General features: G+C 30.6%; 1 protein-coding gene across 1 annotated transcript in view; it reads right to left on the bottom strand.

The window, feature by feature from the left end:
• The window catches only part of LOC134710951 (ninein-like protein), a 53228-nt gene that overhangs the window by 22505 nt on the left and 8824 nt on the right, over positions 1-21899 (bottom strand). The window contains exons 6-11 of the mRNA XM_063571374.1: positions 9446-9545; positions 5671-5843; positions 4932-5206; positions 3582-3654; positions 3004-3146; positions 2388-2528 (exon numbers count right to left, since the gene is read on the bottom strand). Of these exons, the coding sequence (XP_063427444.1) occupies positions 2388-2528; positions 3004-3146; positions 3582-3654; positions 4932-5206; positions 5671-5843; positions 9446-9545 (905 nt within the window). The remainder of the gene's footprint in view (positions 1-2387; positions 2529-3003; positions 3147-3581; positions 3655-4931; positions 5207-5670; positions 5844-9445; positions 9546-21899) is intronic.

The raw sequence follows: 21899 nt of genomic DNA, 5'->3' as shown, positions 1-21899 counted from the left end.
ATACTGGTCATGCTATTGACAACAATACCTTATAGAAATATAATACAAAATTGATTTAATAATAATAGATAGTGGACATTGTCACACAATGTTAATATAAATTTAATTAATATCTGACTTATGGTAAGTGACAATGTCAAATTTTCTTCTCCGTTTGTTAAACCATTGTCGTGATAAGGTTGTAATGTTTGGTTTTATGTGGCCTGAAGTCATAAAATTATAAATCAAAACAAACAAATCTATGTTTACTTGAATAAGTAATGAAATCTTGGTCAATAGATAAATCTGTATGGATGGAGATGCAAAGTTATGTTGTTGTCATCAAAGTTATAAAAATTACTAAAATCCTTTTTTTTTTTTTAAATTGCATTGTATTTAAGAAGGAATAGGATGTAAGATTGCATAGAGAAAACAAAATCACCAAGAAAAGTAAACAATTTTAAGCTATGGTGAAAGATGGATCATCTAAGCGAATAAAAGTCCAACTAGAGGCTCTCAAGAGCCTGTGTCGCTCACCTGTTACTGTATTTACTGATGTCTGTCATCTTGGTTGGTAGGTTGGTTCATTAGACACTTTTTTTATATAGATACCCTAGTTATGATTGTGGCCAAGTTTGGTTAAAAATGGCCCATAGTTTTAGAAAAGAAATTTTTGTACATGTTACATAAATGACGAAAAGTTGTTCAATATTGACTATAAAGGGCAATAACTCCTTAAGGGGTCCTCTAACAATTTTGATCACGCTGACTTATTTGTAGATCTTATTTTGCTGAACATTATTGCTGTTTACAGTTTATCTCTATCTATAATAGTATTCAAGATAATAACCAAAAACTGCAAAATTTCCTTAAAATTACCAATTTTAGGGCAGCAACCCAACAACAAGTTGTCATATTCATCTGAAAATTTGTGAGGGAATAGATCTTATTCTGTTGGACATTTACATCTTGAAAGATTTACCCTAAATGTCTTAGTTTCAAAGATATAAATCAAAAACTGCATTTTACCACTTTGTTCTAATTTTAGCCATGTCGGCCATTTTGTTTGGTAGGCGGGGTTATCGGACACATTTTTTAAACTAGATACCCTAAGGATGATTGTGACCAAGTTTGGTTAAATTTGGCCCAGTAGTTTCAGAGGAGAAGATTTTTGTACAAGTTACAAAAAATGACGAAAAGTGGTTAAAAATTGACTATAAAGGGCAATAACTCCTTAAGGGGTTGACTGACAATTTTGGTAATGTTGACTTATTTGTAGGTCTTTCTTTGCTGAACATTATTGCTGTTTACAGTTTATCTCTATCTATAATAGTATTCAAGATAATAAATTAAAACTGCAAAATTTCCTTAAAATAACCAATTCAGGGGCAGCAACCCAACAACGAGTTGTCAGATTCATCTGAAAATTTCAGGGCAGATAGATCTTGACCTGAACAACAATTTTACCCCTGGTCAAATTGCTTTAAATGCTTTGGTTTTTGAGTTCTAAGCCAAAAACTGTATTTTAACCCTTTGTTCTATTTTTAGCCATGGCGGCCATCTTGGTTGGATGACCAGGTCACCGGACACATTTTTTAAACTAGATACCCCAAGGATGATTGTGACCAAGTTTGGTTAAATTTGGCCCAGTAGTTTCAGAGGAGAAGATTTTTGTAAAAGTTTACGGACGACGGACGACGGACGACGGACGCAGGACGACGGACGACGGACGACGGACGCCAAGTGATGAGAAAAGCTCACTTGACCTTTCAGGTCAGGTGAGCTAATAAAAGTAGACAGGATTTTTAGGACTCTCCTTTAGGAACAAACAAGGAAATCAGGGATGGCACTTCAAAATTTCATCTGGGTCAGTGACAGTCAAATACTTGTTTGTACATTGAAATGTAAACAGAAAAATAAAATTGCTACCCATTTTTCAAAGTGCCTTGCCTGAGTTCCATGTATGTTATGATGGCACAGTCATTTATAAAAATCCCCTTTCCACATTTTCAAATAAACAGGGTAAAACATGCAATGATCTACAAACTTAAAAAATATTCATGCCTACTGATGATTTATCTCCCTTATTTACTCACATATAGGTGTCTTTTATCAACATCAAAGTATCACTATTTCAAAATGCATTAGGACATTTAAAGTACTATATAAAGCAACAAAACAAATTACTAGCCTTACTATTTAAAGAATTGGAAAAAATGTAGCATAAAATACAAATTTTCTAAACAACAACTAAACATGTTTACTTAAGGTTTGGCTGTAAAAAATGAACAAACAATTGAATTAGTAAGTTATCAAGGACAAAAAATGAATTGTTAGTACTGTTAAAATACAAGAGAATGATTTTACAACAAAATTGTGCAAAAAGAGACAAAGTAATAAATACATACACAAGTTTCTTTTCAGACGATTGTTCCAAATGAGCATGTCTTTCGTCAACCTCTTTTGCTAACATAGAATTTCTAGCATTAGCTTCACTTAGATCTTGTTTTAACTTGTCTGTTGCCCAAGAATATTGCTCATTTAAAGATCTGAAATACAAATCATAAGTTTTTAATGCTATTGAAATGCAATTTTCTGAAATTGGGAAAATAAGCACAAATATAGTTTTCATCACTTTAAAACAAAGGAAGACTTTTTTCTTTCATTTTTACACCACATTACCTCAGTGCACTTGTTACCAATAATCTGGTCATGTCATTCATCACAATTTGCCTTATGAACTTTGCATGCACAATAAACTGTAACTTATTCACGAACTGCATCAATAAATTGCTACAAGTTCTGTGTTCTTAACAAACAGTGAAACCTTAGGTGATTTATCTTATTCCTCATGAACTTCATGTTTTTTGGTGAACAGCATCCTGTCATTTTATTTATCTGAAAGTTTCTACTGTATCCTGAACATGTACTTTATCATGAACTTGTCTTGGTGTCTTGGATAAGCATTTTAGTCCTGTAATTTATCATGATCTTGAAACATGATCTTATGGTGTTAGAACTTACTTCAATTGTCTTATTTCCTGTTGACAAGAACACAGGGCTGCTTGATAAACTGCATCCTGTTCATCAGCATTGATTAAGACTTGTTCTAATCCCAGTGATAGGTCTGAAAGGTTCACTTTTGTTACCAGATCAAACCCTAAAGCCTGTGAAAAAAGTTTGAGTTATTACTGCAGTATTTCCAAACAAGAATATTAGATCTTGATTATGATAATCATTGACTCTTGATAATAAGAAAAGAAATTTTTAATACTAATTACAATGAAAAACCATAAAAATCAGTTTATTTAGAAAGTATTTGTTTAGCCGATATCCGATTAGATAGAGTCTACTATATATTACACATTCTAAATTTCTTAGTAGTAAAAAACCTATTATATAGTTCCATAAACAAACAAACAGTAAAACATTTTAGGGAAGAGTTCTTGTTGTTGGCTTTCTTTATTATTAGTTGCTAAATTTTCAATTAATAACCAACATCTCTCTTTTTATTCATGTCATGTTTTACCAAACACATTGATTCTAACAGAATCCACCAAAGAAGTAAAAAAAGGAAAGAATAATTTCAATAAAATACTTACCACTAAGATATCAGCACCATTAGGAATATTATGCTTTTCCCAAAAATCTATAATTGTATCTGGCATGGCAAACCTGTCAATTGAAAAAGTTTGCAAATAAAATTTAGAGTTGTCTCCCATTTCATGTCTTTATTTGATCTTTATATCGAGTTTGTTTTGTTAGGAAAAAAAATAAAATATCATTAATGTAAATGACTGACACAGCTGGATGTAGTAACCTATAATGCATCTAATCGTAAATTTATGGTTTCAGTGAGGCAAACACTAATCGTAATGAGATTTCAAAAGGAAGAAAATGACCACATCAAGGGTGTTTATGTCAACATATGTCAAAGTGAAAAAAAAGTAAATAAATTGATGTTCTAATTGTAATGGCAATGACCATTCTGTATCACCATTAAAACTAGCTAGTTGAAAATGGCTATAGCATAACTTTACTCATAGTCTATAAAACTGAAAACAACGCTTTATAAGCTTCTTACGTCCAAAAGGCTTTTCTGGATGTGACCTTTATAAGGAAAGCTCATACCAAAATAATTGAAACCAAGGATGCATTTCTACCTAAAATCATTTATATGGATGATATTTAAAGCTATATAGATTTTTAATGATATGGATGCATGTAACACATTTTGGATGAAGCACATGCATGACATACATACAGTACATTTAAATTAATCAAATAGACTAAATTTCTGAAAAATAACCTCTTGTCTATTGTTTATCAATATATGCTTGCACATGCTCAAAATTGATACCCAATTTTCCTAATACTTGTCTGGTTTGATGGGGAGTAAAATCTTATACTTCATATTACGAGCCAGAGTGTCATATTTTAATCACATTTGTTGTATGAAAAGGTTTGTAGTTTATTTATGACCTGATGTTATTTTTTTGCCACTTTTACATATTATCCAAACCCTTCACTCTAGTTGGCCCATTTTGCAGAATGCTTATAAATCAGAAGATGTAACCAAGATTATGAAACTAGAACTCCCAAAAATTACCTCCAATACTGTCTGTATAAGTATCGTAAATGTGAGTTGGTAAATATGATCATCCCCAGTTTTTGTTCTATAACTGTGTAAAGTTTCATCAATGTCCATCCATCAATTTAAGAGATTGACATGACAGACAGACAGACTCTTTTTTTTTACCTAAACCTAATGTATGAAAACCCTGCTGAACAACATCATATGGCATTTGCTTTGGCAAGTGTGGAAACACAAAAAATTTCTATATTGGTTATACAAGAAATCATCAGAAGTTTGAAAACAGTAAACTACCGGTAAATAACTTATGCAACCAATTTTATAGAATGTTTTTTTTCTTCCCCAAAACAAGACATACCCTGTATTTTCTGGATCTATAGTTGTGAATACACCAGAGACACCACTGCCTGGTACTATAGAAGGTGTTGACCTGTCGTCACCACTGGAAACTTTGACTTTCTTCTGAGCTGAATGTGTCCTGGGTGTATTTGCCCTGGGTGTGGTAGATCCATGAGCTCTGGGTGGTGACGAGGTAGATATGTTGGAATGATTAAACAGTCCTCCAATAAACTCATCAAAACTAATTTTACCATCCCCATCAGCATCAAGTTTGTTAAACAGATCATGTAGTTGCTAAAACAGACAATTATTGAGAATCATTTAAAATTGAAGTGCATACATTGAAAAAACATATTTTTTTTCCACTATTTATAATTTTGCTATATCAAATATGTTTAAAAGTACAGTGATAAATATAAAAGAATTAGAAAGCATATATGAATTATCTTTAGAGATTAACTGCAAAATTCTCCGGATGAGGATATCATGGAGATGACCAATGTCATCTCAAGATACTTTAGAAAATAACCTAAGTATTATTTTATATTTAATATTGAAAATATATACTGCCACCCAATAAACTAAATAAGTATCTAGAATTCTGGATTGATTAATTTTCATTTCAGGGATTTTTACAAAACAAATCATGAAAAAAAATGCAGCAAGTCATACTGAAATGTTCTTGTGAAATGAGTAGAGAATATTTCTCTACATCTTCACCTCTCTCAAACACCAATCCTTCTAATTACAGGCCTTACCTCATCATTCATCTCTTCCATGCCTATATAGGCACATACTGTATTTAATTCATCTATCCCTATGTAACCATCTTTCCCTATACCATTCGTTTTCCATATACTACGTAGATAATCCTCCCCTGTTGTGAAGTCCTGGGCTTGTTCAAGCTCTGACAGATTTAAATTTAACACACCTTCAAAACAAAACATTTATGTAAGTGTTTCATGAATTCCAAATTTCAATTTTTAATGCATTTTGCTCATATCATAAATCTGCAGGGTAATGAAATCATTTTAGGTTACAGCAGAAGTGACCGAGAAGCAAATGAATATACAGAATTATTTTTTTATTTTCGTACATCTGGGTTTTTTTCTTCTTCAGAGGAGTCAGGCATTGGTGGTTGAGAAGGTCAGGACTAAGTTGCATAAAATAATTAATAAATTATCAACTTAATAGCCTATCCAATGGAGAAACAGCCTATCCATGGAAAGATATCAAGTGGTCATTTTTTGGTTGCTTGACCACTGGATAGTGTGTCTCCTAGCTAACCAATGGATAATTGCATATGCCAGTGGATTATTACCAACAGTGCTTTGATACTTGAAAGAAAATGGAGGCAGACAACTCAAAATCCAAAAGATGAGATCTGAAAACATCAGCAAAGCAAAATTGGCCTTGCTTTGTGAAGAAATGGATGTGAACATTGATCCAATCCAAAGAGACAATCAAATTTTTTTGTGATCACAGTTGTCCATTTTATTTATTATTTTTTTTCTTATTTCTGGGTTACAATTTTAGTTTTTGTGATACAGGTTAGCATTAGATGTTAGAATTATAAGGCTTTTGGTACAAGATATAGACTAATAATAATTAATACCGGAATCTGCCATTAAAATGAAACCTTCAATTACAATATACACTGACACCTTTACATGATCAAACTTAACAACGGAAAAATTAATTGGCAGACAACTGTTACTCAATATATTCTATCACATAAAAGTGTTGTAAGTACACTAGAACTACAGGTTGCACTTTGAAAATACAGCTGTTTCAAAAATCACATCTCTTTTGAGGAGGAACTTAATATTCATAGATATTTTATTTCATGTACCTACTGGTTCCCAGATATGATCTCCATTTTTCATTTTATAGAAAAACTGGTTCCCAGATATGATCTTCATTTTTCATTTTTATAGAGAAACAACTTTGGAACTTAGAAAAAAGGGGCAAAATAGAATTATGATGAAGACCCATTTTTGAGTGAAGGGAGGTTAGGCACAACATTTTAGTATAAAATCAAACTCCTTGAAGTTCAAAGGATAAAATATTGAAAATATGCCACACAGCCCTTTGTTTTGACCTTTGAAAAAAAATGTAGGGTATATGAACTTCCAAGTTTTAGGATATAATTGTTTACCAAACTTCACAAAAGTGGCACAGTTTTAGTTGTAAAAGCAGTGGAAAATTGCATTGTCTATATTTACAGAAGTGCAACCAACAACGATAACTTTTAATCTTTTTCAAACTTGGACCTGTAAATATTTGAATTTGTACTAAGACATAGTATTCTAATATCTTTTGTGACATTCTGATTTAGTATGTAATGATATAACTACTGCTGGTTTTTTTTATAAAGGTTGGCAAATTATCAAGTACTGCAACAATTGAAATTTTAATAAGATGATTTTATTACCATTTTCTGTAGAATATATACAATACATAATAAAACAGGCTTTTGTGATGAGTAAACAATAAATTAAAACTTTCAAAGTGAATTTTAAAATACAAGATCACTATATTTTTAACACATATATACAAAGCCTGTAAATTAAAATTAAATCATTTTTTTTCTTCTAAATTATTCATATGATTTCTCAAAGTACACTAAAGCATCCATTATGTAATGAATGCTAAAAAAAACATTTCAATTTCATAGCAAAGAGAACAGAAGTTGCATGACATGCTATACCATGCAAAAGTAACATAAACATTTTCTAATTCAACAATGAGCAAAACTTTGGATGAAATCAAAGAATGCAAGGGTAAAATTAGAAACAGAAAGGGTTACAATTACACCTGGTTTTGGATTTTTTTTTATTATTATTTTATTATTCATATTGGCTTATTGCTCAGTCTTTTTTTTCTATTTTGTGTTGTTTGTACTGTGTTTGTCTGTTTTCTTTTTCAGCCATAGAGTTATAAGTTTATTTTTGACTTGAGCGTTTGAATGTCCCTTTGGCATCTTTCACCTATCTCTTATTCACAGCATATAATAAAATTCATAACAAAATAATAGAGAATGTGTTCATGGGAGACAAATGGTCCCCCGCTTGCATATAACTTATAAAGAGATATAACTATAGAACTGTAAAGGTTACACAACTCAAATTCGAACTTGATCTGTATTTTATAGTAACTAGCATTGCTTATATATAAGTTTCATAACATTTGGTTGAGGCAACCTAAAGTTATAGAACAGAAACCAACTTTAGGATGTATGTACATACAAGCAGACAAGGGTTACACATATTGCCACCTTCGCAAACTGGGTATAAAATCAAACAAAATCAAATATAACTCCAAATATTTAGGAATGAAGACACTTCAAACTGTTAACTTTTCTGATAAATTGCAATTGTCACAAAGCATTTATGAAAAGTTTTATATTTCACTTTAGTTATTTGTATAACAAAGTTTTGTTATAAATCAAAGTCTCAATGAACATAAATAGTTTTAAAAATATTTGTAAACTGGGATACCACTTAATTGGAAACACATTTTAAAGTTTTAGGTAGTAAAAATGTTAAATGGACAATCGATACATTCCAATTACTATCTGTTTAAATAATAGCAAATTATATGGAAATATTTTCTGTCACTTTAATTACCAACCTTTATTTGAATGGCACTAAAAATGGTTCTATTATCATGAAATTAACTTTAGGTCATACAATTTCAAAATATGAGGTAAAATGTAGACCTTTCATGTTAATCTTACAAAAACATAAAAACCCATGTTAAGGAGAGGTCAAAAGTTACTTCTCGCTTTACGTCATAAGATCTCTTTATGGTAACCATAAACTCTATATTGGTGTCAAAACACAATTATTAGACAACAAAGAAGGAAAATGTTTTAATCCTTTTCAATGGTCATATGCCATCTTCAAGGTAACACAATTTGAAGAAATTCCATAGTTTCAAACCACTTGCTGAATTTAATGCCTATTCTTAACCCTTTCCTCCATAATGACGCCTTTTGACGCCACCCCCTTTACTCCATAATGACGCCTTTTGACGCCTGTGTAGTACCTCAGTTGAAACACTTCGACTACAAAGTGTCTGCAGTTGACTTAATAAAGTTTGTATCCAATATGAAAAGGAATATCATAGGAATATTTGACTTAAATTTATTTGATGAAATAGTTGTTTTTCACAATGCTTTAATACTTCAAATCATGAGTTCAGCATTTTATCAAAAAAATCCTATGCAAATCAAGTATGCAAAAAAAAAAATTCAATGGAGGAAAGGGTTAATTCAGAAAATATCTTTAGGTACACTGGTGAATAGAATATTTATGAGAAGTTCATAATAAATAAATGTCAGTCACTGCACATATTTAAATGTATATATCACAAGTGAAAGGTTTGATGGAGCCTACACATAAAAAGAGGATTTAAGAAAATGTTGCTGTCTTTAGGGTATAAAATAGCCTTTGATTGAAACTGCTAAATTCAATAACAGTCGCAATCCAGATGAACTTAAAATTTGAAGTTGTTTTCTTCTCTTCTTACCTTCATCTTCAAATGTTTCTTTTTCCATCTCTTCATCTGAGGTGTTATCTGTTAAAGAGGAAAATTGTTCTTCATTTCTTTTCTGAATCTCTGCCTCACTCTGAAATTATAAACAACAAGTTTATTTGTTGAGAATTTTATATATATATAGTGACCATTATTAATAAAAAAAAATTAAATTTATCAGACCAAAGTACCAAATAACATTTATTTAAGCCAGTTATTGAGATTAACTTTATCATCCTTCTAAATCTTAGGAAAAAAAATAAAAAGGTGAGACTGTTCAGAATGTAAATTTTTTTTTTTCAAGCTTATCCAAGACTCCTTGCCATTTGACAAAAGCTAATTGTCAAAATCATGTTCCAAATTGAAACTCGAATTCATTTCTTCAAAAGATCAACAAATGAAAAATGTTGCTATGGAAAGGTAGTAAATTGTCAGTATAAAGAGAAGACGTAGGCTTATAAAAAATTTCTCAACGCCAAACTTAAGTGACTGACTTTCTCACAAGAAATTTAAAGAAATCAGACAACAAATTATCAGGTACAGTTACAGTATGAAAGACAAATGAATTTAAAAAAAGTGGTCCATAGGTATTATGAAAGGTCAAAACTTGGAAAAACAGAGTAATCAGAGTTCTAACCCAGAAACACAGAATATGTGTATGGAACACCTGATTTCTTTCTAAGAGTTAGATAAAATATATTCTGCCCTAAGCCATGGTCTTTGATATTATTTACTGTGAAAAATGTCAACCTATGTTTTCTTCTATATGTCATGATTTCTTGTTACTTGATTGTGATTCCTAATTTTCAATACATTACATACATATACTCAGGTCAGGATCATATCATAAATACATAAATCCTTATATGTAGTACTTTTTAAGATAAAGGTACTACATATACATGTATTGGATATTTTCAAAATGTAAGTGTTTTAAAATGAGTTTGATTAAATTCTTATATTACTTCTGTCAAGTGCAGTGTGTTCTTTTAAGTTTTTGCTACATCATGGAATAGCATAGTAAATAAACTAGGTATACAACTCAAATCTAACTACTCATCTAAAGCAAAGTGGAGCAATTTTTAATAATACCAGAATTGTCTTCAAAATCATTGGCTGATCCAAAGGGGGAGGGAGTCCAAAGGGTTGCCACCCCCTATTATGGGCGATTAATGCATTTGAAGGGGACATATAGTTGGACACCCCCCCCCCCCTTTTTTTGTCTTGGGTTGAAAAAAACTTTTTAAAATGGCTGGATCCGCCCCTGAAAATGATGCAAGAAAAGCATTGATAATCATATTTATTAGTACTAAATTGTTTTTACTTACATGCCCCAATGTAAACATCCTATCACAGTCTGATATGAAAACCCAATTAGTTGAAGAAATAATATCACAAATGTCTTAGTTGGAATCAGTGCACTTTGTATAGTCACAATATATTAACAATGACAGAAAATCTTGTTATCAAAAGCCATCACAGAATCAAAAAATATAGACACAAAACTGTGATAAGTTTTTCCATAATTAAGTCACACAGTACACTAATTAGTTACATAATTAACTCCCTTTATCAGTTAATATAAATCTCTGTTCAAGACCTTGTGATCTACTAATCTGTTTTAAAGTGATTATTATTAGTGTTATGCCATCAAAGACAAACATTTATAATACAGCTCAAATTTGGTTCACTTTCAGGTGAACTATTCTAATCCAGATTTCATAACCTTTAATAACAAGTTCTGTTAGTGCTGACTACTAAATTAATTTTGAATGATCTGTAAATTTGATAGAAAATTTAATCCACAAATTTAATTCTAGACCACTTAATAAATAAAGCACTCCCTGACTATTCATTACAAAGTTAAATTTATATATCATTACATACTGCCCTTGTCTGTGCATGTCAATTCAATTAAAATTTAACAAATACATTAAAAGTTCAAGTTTTAAATATTCAAATTTTTTTAAAACTCTTATTAAAAGATCTTAAAATCCACTGACGCACATTTCTACCGAATACATGACATTCAAACAATCGCTCTGGATGATAGTTGAACAATTTTACATGCTTAGGACATAGTCTACTGGATTAGTATTTGCATGCACAATAAATATAGTAATATCAAAGTGTTAATCCACATAATAGCGGTAAACTTTACAGATAAAATCAAAATTAAAATTTCAATCTATACCATCAACTGAGGTTTGACATTTAAAACTTTATCTATTTATGTTAACAAACAAACAGCAAAGCCAAATGTGTTGTTAATTCATTTACCCCTGATATTGATGTCAGAAAAATTATTTAACTGCATCAAACTTTCAAAGGAAAGAGAAACAGTGGTGAACAATTCAGAAAATTTTCTTGATTTTCCCATTTAAAACCTCACTAGCTATACATATAGATATAAGAAGATGTTGTATGAACGCCAATGAGACAACTCTCCATTTATTCACAATTTGTAAAAGTAAGACATTATAGGTCAAAGTACAGCCTTCAGCACTGAGCTAATGGCTCACACCTTGTAAAACCATTCAAACAGGAAAACCATATATGGGCATTTTTCAATAAAAGCGTTATTTTCAGACCTAAAAAAAATGGAAAATCAACTTATCTAAAATTTAATTCCAAGAGTTATTTTGAATACCTCTATAATAGACCTGTTTGTAAACAAAAAGTGCAATCTTAAATATTCTTTAAAATGATATTATTTTCATAATTTGTGTACTGTTTCGTAGGGGACAAAAGTCCCCTACGAAACGTCTTCTAAACACACACATTGTTTGCAATTTTAAATGTTTCCTATAGACATTCCAGTTTGTTTACTTTAAATACTAGAAAAATATCATTTTTTTCTGAATTGGAAAACCATTTTTATCGATAAAGATTAGACAGTACTTCACATATGAAGGTTCAACTTATGTTACGTAGTGGACATTTTGATGTGTTTCGTAGTGGACAAAACCGTTTCGTAGTGGACAAAAAGTTTCGTAGTTGACATTAACCCTATCATATGTTAATAAAAACATAATAAAAATTACATGAAACTAACCCTTGTTATTTGTTTTGCATGAATATAATTGAAAAAAGATTAAAAAAAGACTGCATGGTAGTGGTAGTGTCCACTACGAAACGTTTTTCTTCCATACTTGTTTCGTAGGGGACCGTTTCGTAAGGGACGTATTCGCATGTTTTATTTTTTTCCCACAATCCCTATATTGCAATAGTAACAAGACTGATTGTATTCATCAAAGCATTTATCAAGCTGTACAGTGATATTTTTTTCATAATTTTAAAACCAGATACTGAAGGAGATTTGACCCGTTTCGTAGTGGACATTATCAAAAATACGGTATCACTCTGGTCCATTTGATGTGGTCAATTTTTCTTACCAACAATTTAATTGCCGTTATAAAAGCATCACTTCTTTTGTAAGACCCTAATGTTTATATCTCTTGCAAACAAAAATTACATTGATTTTATAGAACTGTTTATTGGCAAATTTTAATGACTTCGTTTCGTAGTGGACATTTTGTGAGGGACACACCTTCTGAAATTAAAAAACCTATAATGAAAGCTGTTTATTAAAATATGTTGGCTCTGAACATACTTTTGAATGTTTAAAGAACTTATGAAAGGTAAAAAAACCATTTATTTCTTCTTTTTTTTACGATATTTTAGAGTATGAATGTTGAACAGGTGGTCTAGGGACATGCCATTTTGGTTGTTTTGGACCATTTAGGAGTCAATATCTTTTCAATCCCTCTAAAAATAAACTGTTTCTTTGCATAAAAATGTTAAATCTAATTCAATGTACTGACTGCACAAAAAAATACTTGCAAAGATCAAACACATTTTTTTTTAAGTGGCTGGGACAAGAAAATACGTTTTTATTGAAAAACGCCCATATGTCTCATTATTAATCAGAACTCAAATTCATCACTCCAAATTATACAAAAGGACAGTGTGTGATACAAATTTATATGGTATTATTGAAATTTGAACTTTCATTTTGGTCATTTTTTAAGTTAAGGTTTTGTGGATTTGTTTTTTTTGGAAGGTGAAACAGGCATTCACGTATCCACAGTAATGCAAACTAATAAAAGATTTAAGACCAATTAGATCACAATAAAGTTGTTAGTATGTCACAATAAAGCCACTTATAGTTGCCTTAACCCAAGGTTGCAATTCTTATACTAAATGTTGACAGCAAACATTCTTTATTTAATTTTTAAGTTCTCAAAGGTTTTATAATTTAGTTTTTCCAAAATTTAGGTTTTAGTTTATTTACCTCTGATTTTAAAAAGTAAAACAAACCATTATAACCCTTCAAAATTTTGTATGTAAACCTGTTATCACATTCATCAGCTATGCTCTTAGCAAAAAATAAAATATTGAATCTAGGTAAAGTTGAACCAAAAAATAGAAGTGTTCCACCTAAACTCTCTAGTGAACCCAATGAATGTAATACCAGAAGCAGATCCTGTTCACACACAATCCTTTTTTTAGATATATTTTCATGAAATATCACATGGATTTGAGGTAATTTAAATAGATTTGGGAGGGAACCTATAATGGTTTACTTTTTAAATTGTTATTTGGATGGAGAGTTGTCTCATTGGCACTCACACCACATCTTCCTATATCTATATATGCAAATACCAACTAAATAATTACCAAATTTACTATTATAATTGTCTAATATGCACAACTGTACTGCTCTTTATGTAAATATTCATTTGGTACATGTACTTGGATGTGCTCAATATTTCCCACTCACAATTATGTATCAAAATGATAAAACTTTTAAGCAGAAAATGAAAGGCATGATTTTGACCCTAAATATTCATCTGTTTTATTGGTACCCAGTAATTAAATTTAAATTCTGTAGGGTTTCAGGGGAGTTTTGGAGTGTAAAACTGAAGTTTATGGTTTAGTGTAACTGAACTGTAGGCTTTTAAAAAATTTGCAAACATATTGAAATTATGTAGAAATTAGTTGGCTTTCAATACTGTAACTGATGCTGATCTATTAAACTATGTATTGAGATATTAAGCGTGAATGGCGTGGGAGAGGGGAGTTGAGTTTCAGGTGGTAAATTTTCTGGAGGATTGGAACCGCCCCTGCTGAAAAATTGTCATTTTAAGTCTATTTAATTAGATTTCAATACAATGAGCAGTGAACATTTACCAATGTGTGTTTTTTGTCATTCAATTGAAGTCCATCCATGCTGACTTGAGTAAATGTGACTTGATTGTCTTGCTGGGGAATTATTATAGGCAATCCAGGTCTGTCTAAACATCTGTTTTTAAAAGATTTTTGACAAAACAGTGAGCTAGCTTTAGACCAGATTTTGTTTTGGACTATATAATATCTCCTTGTGTTTTTTTTTTTAATTTAGCAATATAATTAGCACCCTAAATATACTTTGAAAAATTACAAAAATCGGAACTAGGGAATCGTTAAGGAAATTGTTCAAAGTATATAAAATACATGAGGGAATTGAGTTAACAGCATTGTATAGAAACTGAAATTATTCTTCTAATTTAGATCCTTGACATGTCTTATTTTAAAATTTTTATTTTATTTTGTTTATATATTTTTTTTTCATATAAACAAAATTACAGTAAATTAAAAAATCAAAAGTGTAAAATTCTTACCATTGTAACATTTAAGTTCTGGAACTCCTTATGATTATTTGCAGTAGTCTCCCCTTATTTCAAAGCAATAAATTCACAAGTATATGGTCATTCATTGAAGTTTTATGAAGTACTCTACACTAAATAAAAGTTATTACCTGTCTGTGAAGATAAGCTTCTCGATATGGTCTCCTTTGTTCTCGGCTCCCCATATCACAAAATTTACTTTAAATATCACTCTCGATAGAAAATGTCAACATGTTATCAAGTCACCTATCAACAAAACAGATGGTTGACAAAAAAAACATAACCAAAGTTCCAAATAAACCAAATCAAGTGGTCAACATTTTTCAAAAAAAGAGTTTATGTTGTTTTCATTGATTGAAGTGTTAGTAAAACATCCCACACAAACATGACACAGAAGTCAGGAAAATAATGTTATTGATCTGCTGAACGATCAATATTTACTAACGGAGATATTTAAATTTGTTTATAAATGCAATACACAAAAGAAATCTTCGTCATTTCAATCTTTTTATTCAGATTCTATAAAGGTATCAAATAAATTGTTTCCTTAATGTGTATTGGTAAGAAGGAAAACAAATAGCAAGCGATTTAAAAATTAAATACCAGTCTCATTGAATTTTAAATAAAAACATTCCAGAGTGTTTTACTAAGGACTTTTCATACCTAATCTCTAGGGTCCATCATTATCCAATTACATGTGATATGTAAAAGATTCTATTGTGTAAAATAAATCTGACTGATTAATGATTCAATTATTTTCATTAGCAACCTCAGTCGTAATGAATCAGGCATAAATGATCATGCTGCTCAGAGCTACTTGGAGATTCTTTACCTTAGGTGGTGTTGCATGAGTAATATAAATAAATTATATAGGAAAATTGGAAAGTCATAATTCCATAGGTAAGCTGAATTCATCTATTACAAGACAATTCTATTTAATTAATTGTTGTTTGTTAAAACATCCAGTCGAAATGATTTCATCCATATTCAGAATGAGAACAAACTAACATTTGAATCCAGGTTCTGCAGAGTTGGTAAATCCTGATGAAAGGCAGGAAATTTTAATTGAGTACCAGAAGAAATTGTATGTTGGGCTAAAGCAATCCCTCTCAAGTTAATATAGTACCATTTAAACCAGCTTCTCTGAATAAGCATAGTACCATTTAAACCAGCTTCTCTGAATAAGCATAGTACCATTTAAACCAGCTTCTCTGAATAAGCATCAAAATGTTTTAAACGTAAAACTCTTAAAAGATCACTAAACCATAAATCAAGAAAGCAAAAATTCCAACAGACTATATTTACTTTGGACATAAAGCTTGAAATAAAGCAAAAATATTTAACATCATTAGCCTAAATACAGATTGAAAAAAATAGTGAGATGAAAATACTTTCAATATCAGTTCATACTTTGTGATTGAGATTGTAGGGGCAGTGTGTTGAGAGTTCTTGCCCCATGCTGAAAGCCTCATTTTTACTTTTAGCTGAGACAAAGAACAGAAATAAAACTGCTGTGCTTTTGCTATTAATTTTGTGTCATTAGTTGTAGTTTTGATGCTACAAACTCTTAGAAATGGTTCCAGCCTAGTTTGGATTCAATTGAGTGGGTTCAGAGAAATAGAGTTCTTAACATACTATATGAGAAAAGAAAGTTCTGGTAATGAATAAAACTCAAACTAACCCGCCAAAAAGCTATTACAAATACTACTTATCACTCAAGTCACAAGTAATAGAAAATGATGAAGATGAATATTATCTTATAAATTTTATTTTAGTGATTAGGTATAGGATACGAACATCCACGAGGAGGTTCTTCCCATTTGCCTGTTATATCTTCCTTCTTTGGATGTTCGACTCTATCATACTGTTCCCTCAAATTAATGAGTAAATATCTACTCATAAGACCACATTCATCAGATGTGAAATTAAATTCACTATTAAATCTGGATTTTGGAATGGTTAGAAATTTGCCATTTGGTTTAGTATTTCCTTCAACAAAACAGAACTGATTAATTAACATTTGTATCAATTTAAAATGGTCCAATTCATCATAGAAATCCTGACCCTGCGCATTCACTTTTTTCCAAAATGTTGCATTAAAATGATCATAAATTATAAAATCTATGTGACTGTAATTTTTATACATGTTGTAATTATCTCCCTTTGAATAGTTTTGTTTAAGACCTAATACATTGCTGACATGGTGAAGAATGTCTTGTAACGACCAGCACATCATTCTCTTTAGAAGTATCAATGATTCGTACATGTATTCAACGATCATGACTAAAGAAAATTGTTTTTCTATATGATTGATATACTCTTTTATCATTGTCAAATTTTTAGAAATATCAATCCTTCCTTTAGGAAAACCAAGTGGCATACCCAAACAATGTCCTTGAAGATTCTGAACTAGAGAAAAGTTATCTGCGATACAACCTCTAAACTTATGTTTTTTAGGATCTGAGAAAACTTTATCATATTTTTCAATGTTTCTAACATATTCTGTGAAATTATTTCCAGGCACTTCAGCTATATCCCCTATGCGAAAATAGTGAAACGATGACACAAGCCTACTCCATGGTTCCCTTATTGATGTGATGTACACTGTATCATTAGGCATTAAAGCTGACATAACACTGTAGTTATATACAGAATGCTCAAAGATGATATTATATGGCCATTTCGATGGTCGATAGTCACTTTTCTCCATGATGTATGGCCAGCCAAGATAAATGTTATTTTTAACCGGTAAGACAAAGTTAAGCACACGTTTGTATCCAAATCTCCTAATGATGGTTGCCATTGTCTCCGTAGCACATTTCATACACTTTATAAATACAAAATTCCTTTTTTCAGTACAAACCTCAATTCCATATTCCGATCTATCAGAAATATGATTCTCCGTAGAAATATAATCCTTTTTGGTGAAATTTCCAACATAAAAATACAACAATAGTTGAAATCCAGCACATATAAGCAATGCCTTCATTAAAGTTATAAAACATTTTTTAAACTTTCTGCCAATGTTGATCATTTTTTCAGATGCATCAGCTATATCTGTAATCCATAACTAAGATTTAATAATATAAGATATTTCAAATCAATAGTATATCATCTTTTAACCATATTGTTAAAATAACAAACCGAACCAACAACAGATGTGGGACATGTCTAGGACAATTAATTCTCCAAAAACATAATTTTTATAGTCTTTCAAAAACAAAAGAGAACCTTCTCACTTGGCAACATATTGCTCTTTAATATTATTGTCAAATATTATTTACTGACAAATATTTATTACAAATTATAAATATTCCTTTCTATAGAAGATACTATGATCTCTAATAGAAGAATCCATAAAGATTATCTGTTTAAACTGTACATAAACAAATTTATCACCACATATGTATAAGTAACTATAAAAAAATATTATAGGGCATAATCTTCTTGATATTTTATAGTTAATATATCACATTTGTACATTAATAGCTTAATTTATTTTGTAGCATCACAATTTATCAGAATTTATAAGATTTTTGTGTTAATTTTTTTATTTACCTCCATACCATATGTAATTATATCTACATTTGAGCAGTTATTGGTAAAACAATAATGTGTCTTAAATACACCGATGCCCCACTCCACTATCATTTTCCATGTTCAATGGACCATAAAATTGAGTAAAAAATCTAATTTGGCATTAAAATTAGAAAGATACCATAGGGAACATGTGTACTAAGTTTCAAGTTGATTGGACTTCAACTTCATCAAAAACTACCTTGAGCAAAAACTTTAACCTGAAGTGGGACGAACGGACAGGCAGATGAACAGACAGACGGACACACAGACCAGAAAACATAATGCCCCTCTACTATCGCAGGTGGGGCATAAAAAACAGAAATGATAGTGGACTAACAGTTACACTACTTCAGTTATTGTTCCTGGTGTCTTCCTTAGGTAAGGGGCAAAAATCCTATTTTAATCAAAGCATGTGTTACATTGCTGAACTAAGAGTTGTGCCATATGCCAACAAGCTGTAATGGTTGCTGCACTAATTGTGTTGTTTCATATGCCAGCAAGCTGTAATGACAAGCTGTAAAGGGCATACAATACAGTTACAGGGAAGGTAATGATGTTGCTAACGTAAAATGTTATTTTTTCAACATCAAACTGTGACATATCGGAAAAAGATGCATTTTTTGACTGATTTCTATTATTCAAACTGATTTAATTTGAAAACAAGTGCATGGACCCCTATTTTTTAAAACTAAATTATGTTTCATTTTGCAGGGAGATTATGTGGACCAAAGGAGTAGGTCAGGTAAGGACAGATTTTGGCCTCAAATTTCAGATTCATTTGACGGAAGATTTTGACCACTTTTTTTTTAAACACTTAAGTGTCTATTACATTTGATTCAATTAATTTATGTGAAAGATTTTTACTAATTTAGTCACTAAAAACGCTCTGATTCAAGCTAAAATATGAAAAATCTACCAAATTTGCCAAAAAATGTCACATTTCAGAGGGTTTTTGTCAAAAATGAAAATGGCCGCATCCGTGTTCATCCTCAACCTTTATATATGTTATGTATTATCATCAAATACAACTTACATTTCAATATTTTGGATGAACGCGAATGTGGCCACTTTCGTTTTACACGGAAACCGTCTAAATTTTAACAAAAATGCTAGAATTGTGAAGATTTCAGTAACTTAGAATGACTTGATGGTGATACATTGTAGTACCCGATATATGTGCATTGTATTGTCAAAAACAGCCCATATTTATGTAGTAGAAGCATTCTACTATCCAATAAATAACTAAAAGTTAACATTTGAACAATTTTGTAAAACTGCTAAATTTTGGGGCCAAAAAGGGGTCTTATCGTAAATAGTGCAATTTTTCTTAATTTTGATAAATATACAGCAAAAATTACGTTTTTTCTCTATTCACGACCATTTGATAAACATGATTTATTTCTGAATAAAAAAAATATTTTTTTAAGATACTTATAAAATACAGAAATTACAAATTATCAAACAAAAAATAATTTGTGTTTATCTTTTAAAACAAAAAAGTAATGTCTTTCTTTCGAAAAGAAAAATACGATCACAAATCCCGATTTTGAGCAAATATACAAAAATTTCCACCTCATTTAATTAAAAAAATAGCACAGGAAGGTATATTTTTCTTTACATATTGATTTAATCAGGCAAAAAGTAGCTTATATGGAAATTTTCATCAAACTATAAATACGGGATCAAAACTTTATCGTATTCCATTAAACCATTACAACACTGTTATCATTATACGGACAACAAAGCCAATATCTAAAATTTGATTATATAAAGACATGTCGATGGAAAACTGAAACTTCGACACAAAAATCCACTTCGCCTAGGGCAAATATGTAACTATCACTAGTGCAAAAATAAAAATAACAAGAAAGCATGACAACATGTGTAATCTTGTTATTTCTTCGCAAAATTCACTTTGCCTGAAGCAAATATATTTAGCCTTGGACCAATAAATAGTAGTCCAATAAAAATATAACAAGATTGCACTTGCTGTGGTGCTTAGCATTCCCCCTCTGGTAATTATAAGATCAGAAAACCAGACATAGGTGTTTACAGACCTGAAAAGTGCTCACATGTAACAACTCATCACTAGAAAGTTGCTGACTAAATATAAAGTAACTCTTTTTAGTGGTAGTTAAGAATAGTGTGACAGAAATATCCATTTGGAACTTCTGCTGTTGTTTTTTCTATGGTCGGGTTGTTGTCTTTTTGACACATTCCCCATTTCCATTCTCAATTTCATAAGAAACCAAAAGCATGAATTTATAGACAAGTTAAATACAAAATTGCCACAAACTTTTAGTGTGGCTGTATAATAATCATAGTACAAAAAAAACATGTAAAATAAAAAATCTAACACTGAAACTTGACAAAATCTTTCATGCATTAAAGAGGGTATAGTCAAACAGTCATTTTCTGCTACCGTTAGCGTCGAAATTGGTTAAAATTTTACCGTGATTCGTCACAATATCCTTATCGTGATTTGTCAGAGGTCTCAAATAATTATTGTTACCGTCATTTTTGGGAAAAAATTAACATGATTTGTCAAAATCAGTCGATGTATTTATCTTCTAAAAGAAAGTGTACTTTCTATTGTCATACACCAAAAAATCACCGCTTACGTCATTTGGCAAGAATTTTTACCGTTATTCGTCATGAAAGTACCCCCATACACCTTATTAATATTCCCAGCTGACCCTGCCGCTTGAACTTTTGACATCATACAACAATCACTTTTTCATTATGGCGTCAGATATTTTGTTTTATGATGTCAAAATTTTACAGGAACCTGTGTGATAACCAGTAATGGCGGACACATAGCAATAAGGTGTATTACACCCTTCATTAAACCTGCTCTCAATTGACCACAGAAAGAATATTTATCAAAATTTCACTCTTTTAATAGTTGAATATTGCTCTGATTAGTCTCACAGTCGTTTTGGAAATTGATTTTTAGAGCAATCTCAGACTATCTAAAATAAAATGATGAGCATATTTAAAAGTTTTCTCTTTCTCTTAATTTCTTATTAATATTTTAACATCAAAATATAACAAAATCAATAAGGATTATTGAGTTGGTTAATACTGATATTTATTAGATTAATAATACTTCAGCTAGAAAAAGAGGGGCGAAAGATACCAGAGGGACAGTCAAACTCATAATAGAAAATAAACTGACAACGCCATGGCTAAAAATGAAA

Source organism: Mytilus trossulus, chromosome 3 (assembly GCF_036588685.1).
Source record: "Mytilus trossulus isolate FHL-02 chromosome 3, PNRI_Mtr1.1.1.hap1, whole genome shotgun sequence".
Taxonomy (NCBI): domain Eukaryota; kingdom Metazoa; phylum Mollusca; class Bivalvia; order Mytilida; family Mytilidae; genus Mytilus; species Mytilus trossulus.
Note: the sequence above shows the minus strand (reverse complement) of the source record. Positions and strands in the feature narration are given on the sequence as shown.